Source organism: Camelus bactrianus, chromosome 22 (genome assembly GCF_048773025.1).
Source record: "Camelus bactrianus isolate YW-2024 breed Bactrian camel chromosome 22, ASM4877302v1, whole genome shotgun sequence".
Lineage (NCBI taxonomy): Eukaryota > Metazoa > Chordata > Mammalia > Artiodactyla > Camelidae > Camelus > Camelus bactrianus.
Window position 1 is genome coordinate 10500624 of NC_133560.1, and position 24539 is coordinate 10525162.

A 24539-nucleotide genomic window follows, 5' to 3' on the forward strand; every position below is an offset into this window, starting at 1 on the left:
AATCTGTATCCCAGGATGGGAGGAATGGGATGCCGGTTTGCGAGGTGTCGGGGGAGCCTGGGGAAGGGGCTGGGGCTCCGCGGAGGGAAGGGGTGGAGCGGCCGAAAGGTGGGTGGCCTCGCCTCCCGCTGCAGGAGGGGGACCTCCGCGGCCCCCGTTGGCTTTGTGTGCGGCAGGGGGCCCGCCTGGGGTCCCCGAGGGCCTGCAGACGCATGCACAGCGCTGGGGGCCGCTTCTGCGTTCCAGGCGGGAGGGGTCCGCGGCGTGCCCATCCCCCGTGCTCGCGGAGGGGCTCCCCGGTGGCGGGGTTGCCACACTCACCTCCTGAAGTCAAAGGGCATCGTGCCGCCGCCGTCGCCGAGGGTGGGAGCGCTGCAGGCCAGGTGGGCCGCGGCGCCGCGTGGGTCCCAGCCGGCTGCCAACACCTCCTCCGGCCGCCCCGCCCCCGCCGGCCGCCCCCCGCCCTCGCCGCTCGCCTCCCGCCGCCGGGAAGTGACGCTCCGCGAAGCCCATTGGGCGCCGCCTGCGCCCCCGGCCGCCCCTTCCGCCGCCCCATTAAAGGAGCCCCGGGCCCCAGGGTCTGGGAGGAGAGGGCCGTGGGCGCGCGCGCTGGGTGTCAAGGCTCTCGGAGGGGTAGCCCCGGAAGACTCCCGCGTCCATTCCTTCTGAACCCCCCACTGGATTTTTCCATCACGTTCTCTCCGTAGGCAAATCCCTCTGCCTCTCCAGCCTCCGTTATTTCGCATTTGTAAAACAATTTCCTTGAGTTGTGAAGATTGAGTGGAATGGTCCAGATACGGACTGTGCGCAGCTTCGAACTCCGAGTAAGGGCCTAATGCTGTGAGAGGAAGGAGGAGGTCAGGCAGGCCTAGGTTTGTAAAGTCGACCAAGCACGTCCCTGCTGTGCTGTGCCTCTCTGGGAAAGACACTTGGCTTCTCTGAGCCCACACCCTTCACGTCTAAACAAAGAGGCGGATAACACATACTAGAGGAGCTTTTTCCTGGGGATCAAATGAGAACGTTGGGAGACCGCTTAGCGGTACCAGGCACCTGGTAAGGGCTCAGTCACCCGAAGCTATTGTAGCTGGCCTGGGAGCTCTACTTCCACCTTCCATTTGTGGTTCATTCCAGCGCTGTTCCCTGAGTTCACTGAGCGGGACTCCGAGTCACAGCTATGCAGGACAGCAGACCTCTCTGAGCCTCAGTTTCCTTGTGTGAAATACACAGATAATCGGCATATCCTTGGGGAGTTGCTGGATTAGAGAAGACGGTAGCTGTAACACAAGACCCACGTGGAGGAAACGCATTCTGAACTTCCCCTTCTGTCGCTGGCCCCCACCTCCAAGGTTGTGGTAGCACGGAGCTTGAAAAATTCCAGGGGAAGAGGAGGGCAGGCGCTCATGTTAAAAAAGCAGCCAGTTTCCTCATCTCTAAATAGAGGGAAATGGTAGTATCTGTTCCCCTGGGAGGATTCAGAATGCACAGTGTTAGTCCAGGTTTGGTGTAGAGTGGAGCCAGTGAACCGAACTCTTCTCTTGGACCCTACAGTCGGTGGCCTGTCCTTCCCTCTCACCTCCAGCATTCCCTCTTTCATACATTTACTCGTTCATTCATTCAGCAAAGAGCCTGGCACCCTTGGGAGAGAGAAGGAAATCTCAGCCAGAACTGGAAACCCTGGGGGCAGCAAGAACGGTGAAGGGGCCTTGGGTAGCTAGCTACTGGTTGAACTGTTTGTTGGCCTGGCCCTGTGCAGGAGAGAAGCCATGCAGTGGTGGGCATTTGACCGCGAGTCCTCCCTCTCAAAAGATGGCCCACAGCCTGGTGGTGGTCCACGGGGCAGCTGTTTGGGCACCATGGGGCAACTTCTCAGCCCTAGCCCAGAACTACTGAACGAAGAGTGCATTTCCCATGATCTCCAAGAGATTCTTCAGCACATTTAGGTTTGAGAGGTGCTGCGATAAAGGATCTTACATTGGGTGGCTGGAGGCTTTTGCATTTTCTGTTTCTTTTGTCTGGAGTGCTTCCTCTTGCTGCCTTCCACCCTGCTCTATGGACAGAGAATGTGCATGCCCGCCAATAGCCATTCTCCCTTTCTTCATAACTGTTAACTCTGTTAACAGAGCCCATACTCTGGAGCCAAACTGCGTGGGAATCACATTCCAGCCTGTCTCCTTACTAACTTATTTTACTTCTGTACCTCAATGTCCTCATCTGTAAAATGGGGGCAATAATATTACCTTCCTCATAGATCTGTTGTGAGGGTGAAATGTGCTGATGAATTTAAAGGACTCAGGACAGTGCCTGGCACAGAGTAAATGCAAGACAGGGTTGACTATGGATGCTATTTTTGCATGAGGATGGAGCTCCCAGTTTTTGGCTGGGCATATGGGTGCTCAGAATGAAAGCTGCACTTCCCAGCTTCCCTTGCAGCTAGATGTGGCCATGTGACTAAGTTCTGGCCATTATGATGTAAGGGGAAGCATCTTGTGGCCACTTCAGGGATTGTTGGTGGATATTACCCACTGTGTCCCTTTCTCCATCTAGCTGCCCAGAATGCAGATGCCACCATCCTGGACGGTGTGATGAAGATCATATGGAGCAGAGCAACAAGACAGAAGGAGCCTGGGTTTCTGCCCACTGAATGGCACTGTACCTGTCCTTAAATACTTGCCCAGACTTCTAAGCAAGAGAGAAATAAATGTCTGTCTTACTTAAGCTACTATTTTAGACACTTACATCTGAACCTAATGCTAATGCACCTGCCCAGCCTAGTTAATTTCTTGATTTGGTTCAAATACCACATGCAGAATAGGCCAGGTCCCCCATTAAATGCTCATGTGGCACCCTGTAGGTGTTTGAGGGGAGAATTTGTCACAATTTGTAATGGGATTATTATTAGTCAGCTAGTGTCTATATCCCCATGTTGACTGGAAGTTCTCCGTAGAGGATGGATGTCTGTTTGCTCACCACCGTATCCTAGCACCCAGCCAGAACCTGTACGTGGTGGAGGTGCCATAATTATGTGTCGAAGGCTGAATGGAGGCTTCCCGGAGAAGCAGACCTTCCCACAGAACAGAGAAGATGGGGAGAGGGTGCATCAACAAGGGACTTGGAGGTGACTCTTGAGGTTTTTAATGAGACCAAGCTGCCAGTTCCAAATGGTCCATCGGCCCAAAAGACAGTGTGAGACGGAGCTAAGGAAATCAGATGACATGCTACCATAAGTGGGGAAGCGATGGATCTCTTTGACCCCGAGGAATGACTTACGAAGAGTTGAGTCTGGGGATTACTGCTCACACCGGACACGCTAGTAGCCAGCCTCCAGTGACTGATGTTCCCATGCCCTGTGTAATCACCTCCCACAATGAGAAGGGCCAACCTGGGGAACCAACAGGACACTGCGGAAATGACAGCATATGAAGCTTAAGGCTGGGCAGTGAGGGCACCGAGGCGTCTGCTTGGGCTCTTCTGCGTCACTTGTTCTGGAGGAAGTCACCTCCTCTGTCATCACAATATTCAAGCATGGTTACATGGGTCCATGTGGCAAAAAACTGAGGCCTCCCACCAACAGCCATGGGAGTGAGTCATCCTGGAAGTGGATCCTGAGCCTCAGTAAGTCTTCAAAGCTGCAGTCCCAGCCCACGGCTTAACTATAGCCACGTGGGAGACCTGATCCAGAACCACTTAGCTAAACTGCTCCTGAATTCCTGACCCTTGGAAACTGTATGAGATACTAACTGTTACTTTTAAGCCATCAGTTTGTGGGTAATCGATTATACAGTGTAGACAGTTAATACAGACTCTTATTCCCATTTGTTGTTCTGCCAGCATCTCCTCCCTGCCTTCCTCCACCTCGCCCCAGACTGGCTTAGTGATAGAGTAAGCCGCTGCAGTCAGATGACACTCTTGCTGGGTGACGTGGACACACTGCTTAACCAGCAGGGTGTCTGAGTATGAAATGAAGGGTAATAACGCCTTACCCGTGGCAGGCAGCCTCTGAAATTGCCATCCCAATTAATCCACCTCCTTGTATTCAAACCCTATGTAATCTCCTTCCTTAGAGTGTAGGCTGGACCTACTGACTCACTTTGAAGGACCAGAATATGGCAGACGTGATGACGTGTTGTTCCTAAGACTAAGGTATAGAAAGGGTGTGGCTTCTGTCTTGGACGCTCTCTCTGTCTCTGGGATCGATGGCTCTGGGAAAGCCAGCTGCCATGTGAAAAGGCAGCCTTGTGAGAGGCCCACGTGAGAGAGCTCGCAAGCGAATCTTCTGGGGCCTCCCAGCAACCACGTGAATGAGCTTGGAAGCCAATCCCTCAGCCTCAGTTAAGCCTTGAGATGACTGCAGCCCTGTTGGACAACTTGACTGCAACCTTGTGGGAGACCTTAACCCAGAGGCATCTGGCTGAGCTGCGTCTGGATCCTGCGAGATGACAAACGTCTGCTGTTTTAAGCCACCAAGTTTGGGCTGATTTGCTATGCAGCAACAGATAACAAATACATGGCCCTAAAAGCTTGCTGTGAAGATGAAGTAACATGTACAGGGCCTGGCATATAGTAGGTGCTAATTAAATGCTTGCTGAATGAATCAATTGATAAACACGTGAATGTTCTATAATGTAGAATATTCTCCCTGAATCCAAATGCTGACTGGCCTCCACCCACTCCTGCCAAACACGTCACTGAAAGTTGTTTTAAGCAGGGAAATGACTGGGTCAGATTTGTTTTTCTGTAATAGGAGACTGGCTTGTATTCCAGGGGTGTGGCTGGTTCAGCTGCGGTCTGGATGAAGAGATTAAGAAACAATAATCCTTTGTCAGCTCAGAGAGATCTTGAGGGTAATTTAGGCCTCATACGTAGCAGGTAGGTCTCTGAACAGACAACTCTCCTTTCTGGCTCGACTAAGACTCCTGGCCAACCAGACGACTCACTCATCCATCCATCCATCCATTCAGTCATTCATTGTAAGTTATCCACTGAACACTTCTTTATGACGGGCCTTCTGGATGTAGAAACATGACACATCCCTGTTTTTAAGAAGCAGGGAGGAGGTAAGCAACTGTGTGGTGCATGATGAAAAATCAGGCTGGTCAGGGCATCAGTTCCTTGTGCAGATGCAGTTTTGTGGTAAGTGCGGTGGTGAGATGACCTGTTTCCTGCTACTTCTAGTGAAGGCTCCAGGGCTGACCCTTAGGTCACAGCCCTGAACAGTGGGCTCCAGGAGAATGGACAGGCTGAGTGCTGACCCCGGGAGCCTGGAGAGGAATCAGCCTCATCCAACACATGCAGATTCAGACGGGGAACCCCTCCCTCCGTCCCTGCTCCTTAGCTGGAGCTGGGGAGCTTGGGGAGGCCTTGGTGCGGCCCAAACATGAGTGTGTGTCGTGGTGCGTGGGTGTCACCGTGTGTCGGCAGCACAGGTGCCCAGGGGCAGGTGGGTCTGTTCTCTGGTGACTGGGCTGTGCTTCTCTAGGGTGGGCTGCTGATGCGCTGGGTGTCCAGCCAACCTTGACTCTGAGGAGGAAACAGAGAAGGGAGACCTGGGCGGCTCTGGGCGTGATTCCCGCGTAACTGATGTAAGTCCTTTCAGCTCCCTGCATCTCAACCTCTTCATCTGTAAATTGGGGATCTCCAGGATTCGAGGTCATTCAGTCATTCATTCGCAAGCTGATGGTACACCGGCACCCAGGACAGAAACTCCCTTCACATGTAAGTGTTTAGCACCCCATAAATAGTGATAAATCTAGATAAGCCCAATAATTATATGTTCCAGGTGTCTACGGCCAGATTCGTATATTCTGAGTGGAGCAAGGCCAGATGAAAACCTGGCTCCCTGCAACCCCAAAAGCTGTGTGATGAGAGGTGAGGTCAAAGGTAGAAGAGAAATCCCTGGGGTCAGAGGTCAGGATCCTATGCCTAGTTCAGTTGATTCCTGTCTGGGTCACCTTGGGGGTGTCTCATTCCCCAACATGGTCTCTGTCTCCTCCCCCACAAAATGGAGACAGTGTCCACTTCACGGGGAAGTTGGGAGGGTGAAGTGTTTATCCTGCGGTCCTATCGGAGCCCCCACCCACTTTGGATCTGGTTCTAGCTGGATCTCAAGTCCCATCCCCTCTCTGGCCTCATGGCCATATTCATGAAGTGAGGTGAAATGTTGGAACACACAAGCGCTCTCCTCGCTCTGTGAATTCATTCCTTCCTCTTTTTCATTTTCCCCTTCTTTCCAGAACAAGTACCTTTTTAGTAGACCTGAGACGTGGCTTCCTGCTTGAGCTAAATTCAAGAAATCCTCACCAAGCCCCAGTTAGTGTTCAGGGATTTGGGTTAGAGGAAACATCAGGGGTACCCTCTTCTCTGGAAAAGCCACCATCATTCATGCTTAGAGTCATCAAAAGACCTTTGTTCTTTCTGCCCTGCTCCCCTCCTCAAGTCATATAGTCATCAAAAACCCTAGCCTGGCCTAAATCAGAGCTATTAAAGTGGGATTAGCTTTTGTGAATTTTTGTTTGTCTGTTTTCATGAACTAATTATTTAAAGGAATAGTAATTATTTAATTTAAAAGGCAACTTATTAAAAAAGATACTCAAACAGGACAAAGGGTCTACAGCAGAGAATGAAGTCTCTTGTGCCCCCCAGCCCCCAGCAAAGCTGACCACCGCTGAGAGTTTTCTTCACTGGACTGGGCTTTTTGGTGGCCGGGGTGACCCCAGCCCTTCTCTGGGAAGGCCATGGAGGCAGGCATCGCTCTGCTTTACCAGTGAGGAGCTCCGAGGCCAGGAGGGAGAGGGGCGAGTGGAGCGTTCCAAGGCGTTGAGGGTCTACCACAAGGCCAGAGGGAGGGCCGTGTCCTCGTACCCTGCTGAGGACTGAGTCCAGTCCCTCAGGTGGACCCCAGGGGAGACTGTGAGGTCACAGAGCCACCAAGGGAGACCTTTAACCCACTTGCAAGAGACCCACTAACCTTGTCAGAGAAGATCTGCAAATATTTGTTGAGCGACTATGACAGGCCTCCTGCCCTCCAGCTGGGGTTGGCATTAGGGCGAATTAGGACACCGAACTGGAAAGACCCCAGATCTCACTATGTGAGCAAGCAGAAGGGAGAGAACACTGATTCAACATCGACTCTCCGTCAAGGGCTTTTGTTAGGTTATTTTAAAATTAATTTTTAAATATAAAAGTGGTGCAGGAACACATTTTCTGTGAAAAAAAAAAAAAATGAAAGCTTTACAGATAAGGCTAAACCCCCTTTTGGTCTGTAGCTCCAGTCTTGGGTTCCTCCCACTTCTCCAGAAGGAACTTTTTCTATTTTCAATTTGCTGTGAATCTTTCCAACTTTTTTCTCTGCCTTTTTCAAACATCCGTGTTTTGTTTTTGTTTGTCTTTTAAGATTAATAGTATCATACCTATTACTCTGCCACTTAATTTGGGGATTAACACTCTATCCGGGAGATTTATTTTCAGGCAGATACAGAGCTACACCCAGGGCTGGCACAGGTGGTGTTTCATTGGATGCTCACATCAGATGAGCCACTGCAGATGAGCAGACAGTGCCTCAGAGAACTACGTGACTCACCACCCTGGTGAGTAGTGGGGCAGGACCCAGACGTAGATTTGTCTGCGTTTGTGCTGTACCTGCCTTTTACTTAATCTGCTTGAGGTTTATACCTTAAATTTCCTGGTTTGTGATATCATCAAATGGACCACTTAAATGGCAGGTTGATCAAGATGCAAGAGAGAAACCGGCCACCTCCCTTCCCTGTTAAAATACCTGCATGGCTCTCCAGTACCCAAGGGACCGGGTCTAAGTCCCTCGACTGAGTGGGAATAGATTTCTTTAGACAGAGGGCTCCTTGTAACTTCTCCAGCCTCCCCTAGCCAGGCCCTGCCTTGTCGTCAGTGCTCCATCCAGCATGTGTTTTCTGACACAATGAGCTCAATTCTGACACCTGTCTACTCTGGAGATAGCGTTAGGTCCCACAGGTTAAGGGGGCTTAGTCCTACAAGATTGCCCCTAGTCTCAAGCCCAGGTTGTCACCCGTGCTTCTGAATGGCTGGTAATGGGAGGTTCCCACAGCCCCCTCTTTGGGTTCAGTGAATTTGCTAGAGTGGCTCTCAGAACTTGGCGTGACATTTACTTACAGTTGACCAGTTTATTATAAAGGATATTATAAAGGACACAGATGAACAGCCAGATGAAAACAAAGGGCAAAATACACGGAAAGGGGCTTGGAGCTTCCATGCCTTCTCCAAAGTGTCACTCTGCCAGCAACTCCACCTGCTCACTAACCCCGTCTTTTGGGGTTTTTATGGATCCTTCGTTAGGTGGGCCTGATGGATTTAAGTTATTGGCCATTGGTGACTGAACTTAATCTCTGGCCCTTTTCCACTTCCTGGAGGTAAGGGAGGGGGCTAAGGTACAACCTTCCAATTGGGTGGTTGGTTCCCCCGGCAACCAGCCCCCAACCTTAGGGGCTTTCCAAAAGTCACCTCACTACCATAAACTCAGGTGTGGTGGAAAGGGGCTTGTTATAAATATCCATAAAGATAACTTTCATCACTTAGGAAATTCCAAGAGTTCTAGAAACTCTGCACAGACCAAATATATGTTTCATGTTATAAATCACAATATCAAACTCCGGGAAAAAACAGACTGCTTATGGTTCCCTTCGCGCTCAGTGTTTTTCTCCTCCACGTCCTTGCCGGTGCAAGACCAATTGCCCATCCTAACCCCCCATGCCTGGTTTACCACCTCTCATCCTTTGCACCTCGATGCAGGGACCAGCTCCTCTTGGGTGCCCTCCCCGTTGTCCACAGGCCGAGTTAGAGGTCTCTCCTCTGTGCCCACAACGTCTTGTACTCACCATTCACAAAGCATCTCCCATCCCATTCTAATTGCCGTTCTATCTGCCTCCCACCCTTGAGGGTGATGAAACGAAATTCATATTTGATGGCAAGGTGGGAAAAATTTAAGTATAAAATTTTTCTTTGCCCATTTGGGCCTCCTCCCTCCCCTGTAGTGTGTGCTGTGCATCCATCCGCATTAACCACACCTCCTTAGGAGAGAGATAACTTTCCTTCTTAATCTCAGCAAGGAGCCAAGATGATCCACGATGCACTACTCCTTGTAGAAGTCGATCGTGTAGACTGTCAATAATACGGCATCGATGTAGAACCTTTGTCTCAAAAACTTGTACTACTATGCTTTGACCTCTAATGGGTGGAATGGTCCTCAGGGCTTTCTGAGAGACTGTCTTCTGGCTTATAACCCTCAGGCCGGCTCAAATAAAATTTTCAGTTTCATTCTTAGATTGACCGTTGATTAATTTTTCCTGTCGACAACGGTGAGCTCCTTGAGGTGAGGGTTGCTGTCTCATTCCCCTGCATCTCCAGGCCCCAAACAAACCCACCTCCATGTTTGTGGAGTCCATGAATGCCTCAGGAGAATGAACGACTGAGTTTCCTTTATCTTGTGTTGAGGTTTCAGGGATGTGAGAGAGAGGAGGTACACAGGATGATAGTCCTGGAAAGAGAAACCCAAGACCTCCTGAATTTAACTTGCCCAAATGGCAGTCATACTATCCACGTGTATGTGGCTGTGTTGGACTGTGTTTTCTCAAACCATCTCCTAACTCAAGTATTTCTCTTAGCTCTGCGATATTTCTCTTATTCTTCTCTTTCATCTGGGCTTTAATGCTCTCGAAAGGGGATGTGTGCCCTGATTTCAGGGGATCTGAAATCAGCTCCACCAAGGGCTGCTTGAGCCCAGCGGCTTCATTTCCTTGGTGACGTCCCATGTTTGAAAAGGGCATCAAAACTCTCTGCCCACTCTTGAAACTGGTAGGGATTTCCTGAGAAGGGGGACTGCGGACTTCGCTTTTGGGAGGAACTGTTCCCCTCCTCAAAGTAACAGTTAAAGCTCTTCACTAGCATTTTGCCTCAAAATTCCAATGTCCTGTGTTACTGCTAGAGTTAGGGAAAGCCCAAAGTTCTCACCCATTTCCTCTCACTTCCCTCTTCCCTGAACAATTTTGAGGGAAAAGCTCTCTTCATTTCTTTTTTTCTAAATGTGATTTAGGGCTCCTTTCACTATAAAAAGGTGAAAGAATATTTTAAAAATATAGAAAAAACAAAAAATAAGAGAGCCCATTACTCACACACCATCACATTTAGAGTTCTTCCAGTCTTTTTTCTATGTATAGGTTTTTTAAATATTAGTTAATTTATGTACACCCCAAAGTATATCACACCGATATGTAATTTAAAGAATTAAAGAGGAGAGAGATAAATTAGGAGTTTGAGATTAACAGATATACACTCCTATGTACAAAACAGATAAACAACAAGGACCTACTGCATAGCACAGGGAACTGTGTTCAATTTCTTGTAATAACATATAATGGAAAAGAACCTGAGAATATATATATATATGTGTGTGTGTATGTATATGTATAACTGAATCACTTTGCTGTACGCCTGAGACTAACATTGTAAATCAACTACACTTCAATAAAAAATTAAGTTAAAAAAAGAATTTAAGAGTGAATACCCATGTTCCATCACCCAGCTTGAGAAACAGAACACCGATATCTCAGAATCCACCATGTGTTTCTTCATCCCAACCCGCCCAGAGACTGCCACCGTCCTGAATTTTGAGTTATTCTTTTGCTTTTCATTACAGTTTCACTGTACATCTGTAGATTTTATTTAAATCTATAGATTTAAAAGATTTTATTAAATGAAATGATCAAAGATATATCTTTATTGTGAGAAAACTATATAAACATGAAATTTACCATCTGAACCATTTTTAAGCGTACAGTTCAGTGGCATTAAGTGCACTCACCTTGCTGTGCAGCCATCACCACCATCCATCTGAAGAACTTCTTTCCTCTTCCCAAGCTGAAACCCTGTACCAAGTAAACAATAACTCCCCGTTCTCTCCTCATCACACCTCCTGACAACCACCATTCTACTTTCTGTCTCTGGTAATTTGACTACTTTAAGTACCTAACATAAGTAGAATCATACAGTGCCTTTTTGTGTCTGGCTTATTTCACTTAGCATAACGTCTTCAAAGCTCATCCGTGTTGTAGCGTGTGTTGGAATTTCCTTCTTTTTTAAGCCTAATATTCCATTGTATGTGTAGACCATGTTTTGTTTATTCATTCATCTGTTGATGAACACCTGGATTGTTTTGACCTCTTGGCTCTTGTGAATTATGCTGCTATGAACATGGGTGTAAAAATATCTGTTCGAGCCCCTGCTTTCAATTCTTTTGAGAATATACCCAGAAGTGGGATTGCTGGATCACATGGCAATTCTGCTTTTCATTTTTGAGGAAATGTCATATTGTTTTCCACAGTGGTTGCACCATTGTACACTCCTACCAGCAGTTCCAGGGGTTCCAGTTTCCAATTTCTTCCCTTGCTTGTCCACACTTATTTTCCCCTTCCTTCCTTCCTCTCTTCCTCCCTCCCTCCTTCCCTCTTCCTTCCTTCCTTTCTTTCTTTCTCTCTTTCTTCCTTCCTTCCTTGCTTTCTTCCTTTCTTTCTTTTTTCTTTCCTTCTTTCTTCCTTTCTAAATAATAGCCATCCTAATGTGCATATGAGGTGGTCCCAGGATTTTTAATAAACAAAACAGCCATGATCATTCTAGTACATATACCCTGATGCACATGTGCAAGAATTTTTCTAGTTATAAAATAAATGTTTGAATTACTGGATCATAAGACATGTGTGTGTGTTATTGTCCAATGCGGCAGTACCAATGTACATTGCCATCAAGAGTAGACAGTCACTGGGGGGAGGGGTATAGCTCAGTGGTAGAGCGCATGCCTAGCATGTACGAGGTCCTGGGTTCAATCCCCAGTACCTCCATTAAATAAATGAATAGATAAACCTAATTACACACACACACACACACATACACACACACACACTCACAAACACACAAGTGATCTTTCTAGTTGCTCTACATCCTAGCACTTACTATTGTCAAACTTACAATTTTCATGAGTTCTGTGGGTGTAAAATGATATTTAAATGTGGTTTTATTTTGCATTTTCATGAGTAATAACAGTATTAAGTATCTTGTCATAGGTTTCTTGGTCATAGTTATTTCCTCTTACATAAAAAAAAAATCTGTTTAAGCCTTTTGCCTGCTTTTCTCTAAAATTGTTTGCCTTAGTTTTGTGAATCTGTAGGACTTTATCTATCCTGGGTACTAGTCATTTATTGAGAGAAGATGACCAATGTCTTCTCCAAACCTATGATTTGTCATCTCATTTCTTTTGATATCTTTTTCATGAACAGAAATTATTTAATTTAATTTAATTACATGTTTTCTTTCAAATCTTTTTCTTTGTGGTTGTTACATTCTGAATTTTGCTTAAGCAATCTGTCTCCAGCTGAGATCGTAAAGATATTCCACACTTTCTTCGGAGAGTTTTTTTCCCCAGCTTTATTGAGATATAATTGACAGATAACGTTGTGTAAGTGTCAAAGGTGTACAACGTGATGACAACATACATATGTATTGTGAAATGATTGCCGCAATAAGGTTAGTAACACATTTGTCACCTCATGTAGTTACCATTTGTGTGTTTGTGTGATGAGAACTTTTAAGATCTCTCTTAGCAAATTTCAAGTATAAAATAACAATACTGTACGTCTAGTCATCGTGTCGTACATTAGATCCTCAGAACGTATTCATCTGTAACTGAAAGTCCGCAACCTTTGACAAACGCCTCCCCATTTCCCTTACCCCCAACCTCTGTCAACAGATTCCACATGAAAGTTAGCTCATACGCCGTTTGTTTTTCTCTGTCTGACTTATTTCACTTGGCACAATGCCCTCAAGATCCACCCATGTCACAAATGGCAGGACTTCCTTATTTTTTTTATGGCCGAATAATTCTTCTAAGAATTTTAAGGTTTTAAAAATTCTTTTAAGAATTTTAAGGTTTTAAAAATTCTTTAAAGAATTCTAAGGTTTTGAAGTTTAAGGAATTGACAGACCTGGAAGTGATTTTTTGTACGATAAGGGGTTTTGTTTTCCCCATTTGGAGAGTCAACTTTCCCAGCTTTATTTGTGGAATCATGGTTCTTCCCTCTTTGTCTTCAAGGCATCTTCCATCCGAAATCAGGTTTTATAATATATGTGGATCCCTTTCTGGGACCCTTTATTCTGTTCCATGAGTCTATTGGTCAATTCCTGTACCAGTTTCATACTATTGAAATTGTGGTTGCTTTATCATAAAACTCGGTACCTGGTAGGTTAAGTCCCTGCCTGGGATTCTGCTTTGGGAGTGTTTTAGCCCTTCTGGGCCCTTTGTTCTTCCGTACGAACTGAAGATTCAGCTTGTCAAGTTATATGAAAAACTGATTTGGGCTTTTGATAGGAATAGCGTTAGGACACTTGGAGGAGAATTGCCTGCCTATCCACGAGCGTGGCATGTGTCTCCGTGTATTTAGGTTTTCTTTAATGTCATTTAATAAAACTGTATAACTTTCTTCTTCTTTTTTTTTTTTCAGTTGAAGTACCATCAGTTACAATGTGTTAATTTCTGGCGTACAGCACAATGTCCCAGTCATGCATATACATACATATATTCATTTCCATATTCTTTTTCATTAAAGGTTATTACAAGATACTGAACATAGTTCCCAGTGCTATAACTTTTCTTTAAAAGGCTCTGACAACTTATCTTTGGTCCCTTACATTTGTGGTTGCTTTTGTAAACAGCATCTTGTGTCCATGTACTTCCAAAATATACTTGTAGTCACACTGCATATAATGTGCTTTTTCTGCTTATATCATGTTACACAACCCTCTTCTAAGGGTTACTGTTTGTAGGGAGGGGTGAGCTTGGGGTTTGGAGTCTGACAACCTTGAATCCCAACCCTTGCCCTCCCTCACGTTAGAACACATTCTTCACCTCTCTGTGCCTGTGTTTCTCATACAAGAGAGAGATCATAGATCATGATGATGATCATGGGTTAATTGTGATGATTAAATGAGATTAAAGAGTAAAATGCCTAGCATGGAGCCTGGCGCATAGAAAGAGCTCAGTGAAAAATAGCTGTTTGTTTCTCAACAGAAACTTATTTTTCTTCCTTTTTGCTAGGTATTGCCTGTTCCAGTGGAAACCAGTGTTTGAAAAATTGGGAAAGAAAAATCAGGTGTTTTCTGTTTCACCTCATCTCCTCCTCACACTCTTCCTCCAAGGTTACATCCCCGTGGTCAGTGCTGGACAGAGGGCTCTCAGACCCTCTCGTTGACAACAAAGTGGAGGATGAGGACATCTCCACCCGGGAGGATGCCAGCTCCAGGCTAGGTCTTGATCTGTTCCTCCTCCCTGTTCTCCAGCCACTGCCTGAGTTCAGGTCTCATGGCTGCTCCCCAGTCTCCCTGCCTCTCCCCATCGTGTCACCTGAGTAAGACTTCTCCCATCTCATCTCCACCACCTGGTAGTGCCACCCTCTGCTTGGGGTCTTCCATGGCTCCCCACTGCCCTCAGGACGAAGCCCAAGCTCATTAGTCTACTTTTCAAGGCCCCGCATGATCTGGCCCCTACCTACTCCTTATCACTGACCAAACGCCTCTTACAGACGTCAGTGATCTGTGCTACCAAAGTGCAGGGTAGGACTCATTCTTTCATTTTACACGTGAAAACACTGAGGCTCAGAGAGGAGGAAATGACTCATCAGAGACCCCACAATTAGGAAGAACAGACGCAGAATTCGAATCCAAGTCTCTGGCTCCCGAGCCGGCTTTCTTCTCCCACACTGCACCCCGCTGCCTGCCCCCCAACTTACTTTGGCTCTCTGGCTGAGCATCAAGCCTCAGCTTAATCCAGCGCATGCACGTGACCCTGGGAAGGGTAAAAATGCTGATCTGAGTCTCTTTCACATGGTTTCTGTGGAGGTGAGTAAGAGGGTCTGAAATGGGTCCGGGAGAGGGAAAAGTCAAAAGGACAGCCTGAGGTGAAAGAGAAAGTGTGCTCTTTTTCTCCCCAGGCTGAGCCCTGGGCTGGGGGCGGGCTGAGCATGGGGGCTGGGAGCGGTGATGCGTTCAGGGAGGGGCAGGGCGGGGAGGGCGAGTGAGGTAAGGACTGAGGATGACGTAAGGGGTGATGGAGGAAGTGATTAGAACCAGGAAATAAGCTTACTGAAACCACCCTAGGAGGATCATCAAAATATTCCTGGCATCGATTGACATTTAAAAAATAGTAACAATTATATTTTTAAAATGTGCCACTCATTTGCCTGGCCACTCAATCCTTCCAATAACCCTGAAAAGTGCTTATTCCTATTCCCTGCTTACAGAGAAGGAAACTGAAGCTCAGAGAGCTCAGGGGACCCTCAGCTAAGAAGCAACAAGAAGCCAAATGCATTACAGGTCTGCCTGGTGCCCCAGCCCTCCCCCCGCACCGTGCCCTCCACTACATGCCATCCTGCAGTCAAATCAGTTCCTCCAAATGAGGCCGAGTAATTTGGGGGCCACGTAGAGATCGTAAATGTTCTGCTAGGTGTAAAATGTTCAATAAAACAGAATTTCAGAGGAAGATGCTGGTAATTCTGCCATCGAGTGGAAGTAGTATTAACACCCTCCCCTCTACCTTGATCTGTGCAATCCCCACCTGAATGTCCCCAAGTCTATTTCCAGATCCTGGGTCTGTGTCCTATCTGACAAGGGTAGACCTAGTGCACAGGGATGACCCAGGGTCTGCTTTTGAGTGTGGAGAGTGAGCAGAGCTAGTGCAGGCTGGGCTGTCCCCACACAACGGCCCAGAGGCTGGATCTGGGACAGAAAGGGAAGAGGAGGGTCAAGCAATGATCAGGGGCCTCCTTTTGCTCTCTTTCTCTGGGCCCTGCAATGTTAGGGAAAGCCTTGGATGGCATATAGAAAAAAAAATTTTTTTTTAAACATAAAATTGATGTACATACAGAGAAGAAACTAATTGGTCCAAAGTGTGGATCATGGGATGCCGAGCCGAGCTTCCGGGTCTCTCTCCAGAAATAACCACAGTAAACAGTTTCCTGTGGGTACGAGTGAGACCCCAGGGGCACCAAAGGACAGCAGAGTCCCAGCTTGACTGTCTGCCGGCTGTTTGTGTTGCCAGATGCTCAGGCCCCTTAGCTTTGGTCTTGCCAAGTGGGAAATACCGGGAAGAGCAAGGAGAAAGGAAAGGAAGCCAGGGTGCGTGGCGAGCACGGAGCTGAGAGTGGAGAGCTGGGGACAAGGTGGAGAGAGAGGCTTTGGGAAAGGAGCAGGGTATTTAAATGCAGTTTCCAGAAGCCTCCAGGAGCCCTGCCACCCAGAAACACCCCCCCACCCCGCCCTCTCTATAGGAAACCAGCAGCGAAGTCTGTTCTGGAAATCTCCATGCCTGCCAATCTAGTGGACCAGGTTGCGCATACGCTTTACCTGCATGTTTCAAAATAAAATGAAGAACAAAATCCACACACTTGGAAAACTTCAAGATTGGGTATGTGGTTGGGGGAGATGGTCAGGCTATGCTGAGACTGACCTGAGTTCAGAAGCAGGGCAACTAGAGAGCCAGTTCCCATTGGGCAACATGTCTATGCAGTTTCCTCCCTTCCTTCCTCTTCTCACCATCCCTTCCTCCCTTCCTTTCTATCTGTCTATCTACTTACTTACTATCTACCTATTATCTATCCACCTACCTATCTATCTATTATCTATCTGTCCTCTATCTTCCTATTATCTCTCTCTCTATCACCTGTCTATCATCCGCACAAAATGGATTATGCTGGCCACCTAATTTTAAAATTCAATACTATCTCTTAGGCAGCTCAGCCAGCCCAGGTCATCTGTCACATCTTATCCAAAGGAGGAGTGTTAGGACTATTCTTGAAGGTCAGATCTTATGTCCACGCGTGGCTTCTGCTGCTGGAAGGGCCTGCCATCATTCACCTGTTCATTTTTCAGGTGCATTTATTGGATTCTTGCAATAGTCCGCCTCCCAGCCCCACTCCCATGTCCTCCTGTGAATCTGTCCTTGGTGCAGCCGCCCTGGTGCTTACCTCTCTCCCCTGCTCACAGCTCTCCAGCACCCCCGTCTTTCTGGGCTCACAGGCCGAGGCCCCATTCACACCCTCAGCCTCTCTCCTGTCTCACTCATGCTTACCCAGACTCACTGATCGTCTCCATTTCTTCAGATGAGCCCCCATGCCCCCACCTCGCCCCCTGAGCACTTGCCCTTCTCTGGGCTTGGGAACCCTCCCCTGGTACCAGCAACCCTCATCTTCTTGGGGCTCTCACTGAGGTCTTCCCTGGCTGTCCTATTTGGAAGTCAGCCCCTCTCCACCCTAAGCATCCTCTATTCTTCTCCCCTGTTTTATTTCCCCCAACGCTTAGCACCAGCTGACACGTTGTGAATTTTGCTTTTTTTATTTGTTTATGGGCTGTCGCCCCTTCTCCCTCCCACTAGAATGCCAGTTTCATGAGTGCATTTTTAATCTCTATTATTTTAACCCCTTGGTACAGCTCCACAATCTCTGTCATTCCCAGGACAGGTCCTGGCAGATCAGAGATGCTCACTAAACACTGGCTGAATTGAGTGGAACATGGAAGTTGATTCCTGTGGCTGTGCTGAGTCTTTGCCGGTTGGAGAGGGAGAAGCACTTCCTTTAATCCAACCCTGAAGACCCTTCATGAGTTAACCTTCTGACCACTCCAGTCTCTTGGCTGGCCCTTTTGCTGCCTGGCCCCCTTTGTCCCCCAGATGCCACAGTGCACCACTGGTGACACCTAGGTCCCCCAAAGGCCACATCTCGTCATGCGATCTCTGTCCAGAGAATTCTAACCCTGGGTGACTTTTTATTGGTTTTCTGGGCTCAGCTTTGAGTGCTCACTCCTGCAGGTGTTATGTTCTCACCTGGCCAGGTGGCATGACTTCTGGGCTCCCTGAGTCCCCTGGGCTACCCTCTCTCTGGTCTCTATCTGTCCCCCCTCTCCCAGAGGCTTGTTTCTTCCTCTGCCTTCCTGGGGGCTCATGACCCAGGAACCTGGCACACAGTAGGGCTCTCACGTGGATACAAAGTGAGAGAGTGAAAGGCAGAGTGACAATTAGAGCGGATGGAGGTGGAGGGGAGGGGACTCACCTACAGCACCATCTGGTCAAAGGCTGCTCTAGCCTGGATCCAATCATGAAAAAAATTCTCCATTCATGAAAGAATTGAGAAACAGATGAGCAATTAAATGCCTGAGTCCAGAGTAATGATGATTAAGGAATGCTGGGAAAGGGCATTATTACACGGCTCCAAAAGCATTTGAAAGCTCTCAGAGTTCAGGAGAGTGGTTTGGGTGGGAGGGGCCTGGCTGTTATCAGAAGGTGCCAGGCCCCTCATTCCTGCCCCGTTTAGGTCACTGTGAGCTAAGAGCAAGGCTAGATGTCATTGTTTTTGACTCACCTTAGCTCACCCCCTTTTGAGAGGCAGTGATGGACAGATCTGGGGAAGGGGGTCCCTGCGGGTGGATTTTTAAAGCAGGAGAATGTCATCTATAACATGGGATAACAATGATGCGACATAGGTTTGTCTTATGAAGCAGTTAAGGAGATTAAGTGAGGTCATGCTGGCACCGTGCGTGGTACAGGGCTTGGCATAAATGCTCAATAAATGCTGGAGGGCATTGTTAGTGCACATTTTCGCTCCAGAATATCAACTCCCTGAAGCAAGGACACGCTGTCTATCTCCACAGTGTCCCCAGAACCTGAAACAGCACCTGGCCCGCAGTTGACACTCAATACACATTTGGGCTTTTTTTGTTGATTTTATGTTTGTTTGTTTGTTACTGAAGTGCAGTCAGTTGACAATGTTGTGTCAATTTCAGGCGTCCAGCATATACATGTACATTCGTGTTCATGTTCTTTTTCATTGTAAGTTACTAGAAGATACTGAATATAGTTTCCTGTGCTCTACAGAAGAAATTTGTGCTCTATTTATCTGTTTCATATATAGTAGTTAGTATCTGCAAATCTCTAATTTCCAATTTATCCCTTCTCACCCCCTTTCCCCTCTGGTAACCATGTTTGTTTTCTATGTCTGTGAGTCTGTTTCTGTTTTGTAAATAAGTTCATATCTGTCTCTTTTTTTAGATTTCACATCTAAGTGATATCATATGGTATTTTTTTTCTTTTTCTGGCATACTTCACCTAGTATGACGATTTCCGGGTCCATCCACATAGCAAATGGCATTATTTTATCTTTTTTAATGGCTGAGTAATATTCCACATCTTCTTTATCCAATCATCTGTCAGGGAACATTTAGGCTGCTTCCATGTCATGGCTATTGTAAATAGTGCTGCATGTATCTTTTAAAATTAGAGTTTCTTCTAGATATATGCCCAGGAGTGGGACTGCTGGATCATAGAGTAAGTCTATTTTTAGTTTTTTAAGGAATCTCCATAATGGCTGCACCTAACTACGTTCCCACCAACAGTGTAGGAGGGCTCCCTTTTCCCCACAGCCTCTCCAGCATTTGTCATTTGCAGTGCGCATTTGTCAAGGGCATGTGTGAACTGATTACTTAACCGTCTTCTGGTAACAGACCCAGCTCTGGGGCCCAGCACTTGGTTCCCACTGCTCAGTTCCTACTGCTCGGTGCTGCAATCTGCCCATTTCCCTGCCTGCCTCGCGCAGCCCTGACAGGCAGTGACCGCACAGGGCAGATGACTCGCCGAGTACTTCTCTAAATGCTCCCTGGGACAGGAGGAATCCCCAGAGCCTGGCTCATCAGGACAAGCTGATGACTGGGGCCCAGCGTGGCCCACCTTCCCGTTAGCCGAGCGCCAGTCAGCACGTGGGATCTGGAGGTTCTCTTTGGGGAAGGGAACAGAACATGCAGCCCCGAGGAGGAGGGACCCGCACAGGCCTCCCCAAAGCAGGAAGTGTCTCACTTCACAGCCCCTCTCTGAAGCTCACTTCCCTCCTTCCTCTGACGCTGAGCTCGCCTTCTTCCTGGGAGATGATTGGTCTCTCCGTAGAAGTCTTAGCAATATCGACTGACCTCTGAAGGTCAAGTTCAGGGGCCACCAGTCAATACTCACGGCCAACTTTCATGGGACCCTTACTCTGCGCAGGCTCTGACGCTAAATGAAAAGATTTTATTTCACTTTCTCTAAAGATGCACTCAACCATTTGCCAAGCATTCTGTTCTCTGACTCAGCTGGGTCTTCTCATAGGCTGTTTCTCAGTTAAAAACGCTCTTCTCAGCTTTATCCACCTGGTAAGTACTCACCTTCAGCACCAGCTCCTCTATCACCTCCTCTCTGAACATTTCCCAGCTCGCCAGAGACAATAAAATCACAGCCTCCCAGAGGTCCCTACAGCTGTCATTTGGTGTGTGTCTGTCTCCCCCTGAGCTGTGGTCCCTCCAACGCCCTGGGCTGTGCCACTCTCGCCTCCTTCTCCTGATGTCCCCCTCCATGGCCGGCACACAGCAGGGCCGCTGGAAACGCTGGTTCCTCCCTTCTCCAGCCCTTGACACTTCACCTCCGTCTCTTGTGTACCTTTCATCCCCTTGTCTTTATATAACATTTGTCTTTATTCCAGGCAAAATGTTCGTTACATGATAGGTAATTATAAATATAAGAGGAATGACATAAATGAATCAGTGATCTTACTTGCAGGGTACCAGATAGGAGGCGTTCAGTGATTTGCCTGTAGACTCCATGGTTACCTCCAGCAGGAAATCATCAGAATAGGTAGGGAAAGAGGAAGTCAGAGAACGGGAGAAGGTGCTGGAACTAACATTTTCTGAGACCCTAAATATGCCAGGTGTGTTTCATTAACTCGCAACCATAATCCACTGAAGTGAATATTACGAGCTGCTTTTTGTAGATAAGTAGCAAGGGCACAGAGAGGTGAAGTGACCTGCCTAAGATCACACAGCGATCAAGTGGCAGAGCTTGGATCTCAGCCCCATCTGCCTAGTCCCGTCAGCGAGAAGGAGAAGGCTGGGGTGTCCCTGTGGTGTGAGAGGGTGGGGGTAAGTGAGGTGGGGATGCAGGAGACTGGGGGAGAGAGAATGGGATATGTCTCTCCTGTGGATCAGATTCAAACCCCTGAGCATCCATCGTCCCTGCCTTCTGGATATCCCATGTCCTGATTTCCCAGGACAAATGTCTGCTGACCTGTGGATCCAGCCCAGACTTCTCCAATATATTTAACCACTTTCTCTTGCGACAGCTCCTATTTTCAAGGAAATTCTTTCTTTTTTCTGATATCGATCCTGTATGAAACCCTTCCCTCTCAGTCTTTGGACCAGAGTTTGGGTAACCCTGACCCCACAGGATTGTGCAAGAGCCAGTGAAGACTCCAGAAACCCGCAACTTCTCAATAATGCTGAACTGGGTGAAATTTCCCAGTAACCTCCTCCCCCGCCTGACTAACACTTTCTTAGCTTGGCAGTGCAACGTCCTATTTTTAAGGAACCCAGTCATTTGGTTTAGATTCTTTAGTTGTTTTATTTTAATGACCTTCTGAATCATTCATTTTTCTACTTTCGAACTGATTCACTCTTGGCCACGTCCTTGTACAGAAATCCAACCCCTCCTTTAAGGCTCAGCACCAACCATCACCTCCTCCTGAAAATTCTCCTCAACCATACCGCCCCCTCTCCAGGAAGAGGTGCTCCCCCTCCCACTTTCTGTAACGTTCATCTGGCATTTATTATGTTGCCATCATCCTTACCATGACGATAAAAATGATATGCCCGCTATTTGAGTTGTTTCTTACAATTCTCATGATGACCCTAGGAAGAAAGTAATTATTATTGCCATTTAAAGACAGTGAAACTGAACTTCGGGGAGCTTATTAAGCCTCTTGGTCAAGGGCACACAACGGAAGTAAATAAGACGGTCCAGCTCCAGAGTGAGTGTCTTGAAACATAGCTTTTTGTGTGTGGGGTGTGCAGCGCTTGTCATGATGATGGCTGTGCGGTCTGCCCCACCCCGCCAGACCACGATGAGCCCCATGAAACATTTGCTCCCTATTCCATTGTACGCAGTTAATATCTGAAGTTCCATAGACATTGACCAATGGCTGGAAGACTTCCTGTTCCTTCTGTAGAGTTAGCTGCTCCAAGCTTCACCCAAGTTTTACATTCTTACGACATTGAGAGCTTGGTAGCAAAAGCAGTCAATACACATTGACTGAAGGAAGTAAAGGACAGGCATAGGCTTGGAAGGGTCCCGCGGACTTAATTTCTAGTTGAAAATCTTCAATAGGAAATTTTAAAAAATTCTGTAGCTCAGGACCAAGGATGCCAGACAAGATCTCCTGATCACTTTTTTCAGGATGAACTAACAACATCTTCCTGACTGAGGGTTCAGTTTAAGTTCATACCACCCGTCTTTAATGGGTATCCACTCTGGGCCAGGCTCTGTACTCAAAGGTTAGCGCTGGAGATGCTCTGTGAGCAACTCACCAGGAAGAGGTCCTTTGGGTGCCCACCCTCCCTCCACTCCTGGGAGATGAGCTCCCTACCTCCCTGAGAGCAGGTGAGGGTGAGGCCTGGGGAACAGGAGGAGAGAGGGGCAGTGGCCCTGTCTGGTCAGAGGAGACCAAGCAGGAAAGATCTTAACGAGGCAGCAGCCTCCAGGAAGGGATGACATTTGCCTCCCATGGAGGCAAATGGAATTAAGGGTCTCCCGACCATTCAATTGAATGCTTTTTACCTCAAATTCTGTTTTGTCTGCTATCAATAATACTAGCCCTGCTTGCTTGCTTGCTTGCTTGCTTGCTTTCTTGCTCGCTCTTTAACTGAAGTACAGTCAGTTACGATGTGCCAATTTCTTGTGCACAGCACACTGTCCCAGTCATGCATATACATACATATATTCGTTCTCATATTCACTCTGCTTTCTTTTGTTTGTCTTTTCTAGATAAGCCTGTACCCAGCCTTTCACTTATAACCTCACAGGGACACTTTGTCTCAGGTAGGTGTTCTGTTACCAGCATTTCACTGGCTGTTAGGTATGGGGGTTTGGGGACCCAATTGCAAACTTTGCCTTTTGACACAAGTATTCGAACCTGGGGAGCCGTGGAGCCCAGTCGTTAGAACCGGATCTGGTGCCAGGCTGCCTGGGCGGGAGGGTCTGCTGACAGCCTGCCAATATTCAACAGAGCACTCAAGGCACACCTGGCACTTCCTCTCCTGCTCCCAACCCAGAGATAAGGGACAGCAGAGCATCCTCACTTGAGAGGTGAAGACACCGAGGCCCAGAGACATGAAATCAGTTTCTCAAGGCCACACAGCAGGAACATTTAATTGGCAGGCCAAGGGACCCACACATTTGGGTGGGCTGGTGACTGTCTTTGCCTCAAAACCTTCTTGCCTCTTGGCTTTGGCTTTGGCTTGAAGGGCAGGGAGCCCTCACCTGCTTATTCTTCTTCTGGTCAAGAATGAGACTCAGACACGTCGATGGCAAGGCAATAATAATAGTAGTATTAATACTCCCAGAAAACACTTACTCAGAATTCACTCTGTGTCCCCCACCATGCCACGTGCTTTATGTCTTTCATCTTTTTGACTTTTCTCAGCATAATGATTAAGAGCAAGGACTCTGAAGCCAGACAGCCTGGGTGTGAATCTCAGCTCTGCCACTAGCTGTGTTAGCTTAGGCAAGTTACTTTACCTCTCTGGGCCTTAGTTGCCTCATCTATAAAGTGGGGATGGTGATAGCACCTTGTAATAGATCCCTAGCACATAACAAATGGTATATAAATATGACTGTTCCATTTTAAGAAACCAAATATCAGCTTCCTTTTTCCTTGGCTTACGAATGGTGAGAACATAAAGAAGAAAACTGACAGGAGGGAATGGTTCATTTTTAAGAGCTGCAAGCAAATGGAAAGAGACTTTTTTCAATAAAGAAGACGTCAGAGTTGTTTGCTATGGTCTCTATTTACAAATGGGGAAGCAGACTCAGAGAGGGTAAGTTAGTTGCCTGAAATCACACAGCTAACAACAGCAGCAGAGGGAAGATCTGATCTCAGGCCTGTCTGACATCACAGCTCATGTCCTTAATCCCAGCGCCATATGGCCGGTCGTGGTGGTCATGGAAAGATCTGGTGCCTGGCCCTGCATTGAAAATGGAAATATGAGTCACTGGCCATCCCCAGGGATGGCTGGGGAGTGAGAGGCACTCAGCTATGGGGCAGAATGTTCCGCCAGATGCTGAGAAGCAGCTGCCAGCACCACTCAGTCTCTTTCATGCTGAGGAGAGGGAGGAGGAGAGTGTGGAGGGACGGGGGTCACAAGCCAGCGGAGTGCAGCCGGGAGCGGGGCCGCGATGCGGTGAGTGATGCCAGGCTCACACATCTGGCCTCTGCATTGCAGCAGCCCCAGCGGGCAGGCCCGGGTTCTGTTGCTCCTGGAGGCAGGCTCCGCCTCTGAAGTAACCCAGGATGCTTCGGGTGGTGGGGGGAGGGTGTAGCTCAGTGGTGGAGCGCATGCTTAGCACACGTGAGGTCCTGGGTTCAATTCCCAGTCCCTTTGTTAAAAAC

General features: G+C 47.6%; 1 protein-coding gene and 1 long non-coding RNA gene across 5 annotated transcripts in view; one reads left to right on the plus strand and one right to left on the minus strand.

Moving 5' to 3' along the window:
- The window catches only part of ERGIC1 (endoplasmic reticulum-golgi intermediate compartment 1), a 99897-nt gene extending 99136 nt beyond the window's left edge, over positions 1–761 (minus strand). For 2 of the 4 annotated variants that reach the window (XM_074350282.1, XM_074350281.1), the window contains exon 1: positions 322–761. In XM_074350282.1, coding sequence (XP_074206383.1) covers positions 322–746 — 425 coding nt within the window. In that variant the 5' untranslated portion in view covers positions 747–761. The remainder of the gene's footprint in view (positions 1–321) is intronic. The other 2 variants (XM_074350284.1, XM_074350283.1) reach the window with 1 other exon arrangement.
- LOC123613422 (uncharacterized) lies at positions 649–15076 on the plus strand. Its single transcript, XR_012501571.1, has 3 exons — positions 649–4967; positions 5477–7583; positions 14129–15076. It is a non-coding gene; the product is annotated as an uncharacterized LOC123613422 (long non-coding RNA).
- Positions 15077–24539: the final 9463 nt, after the last annotated feature.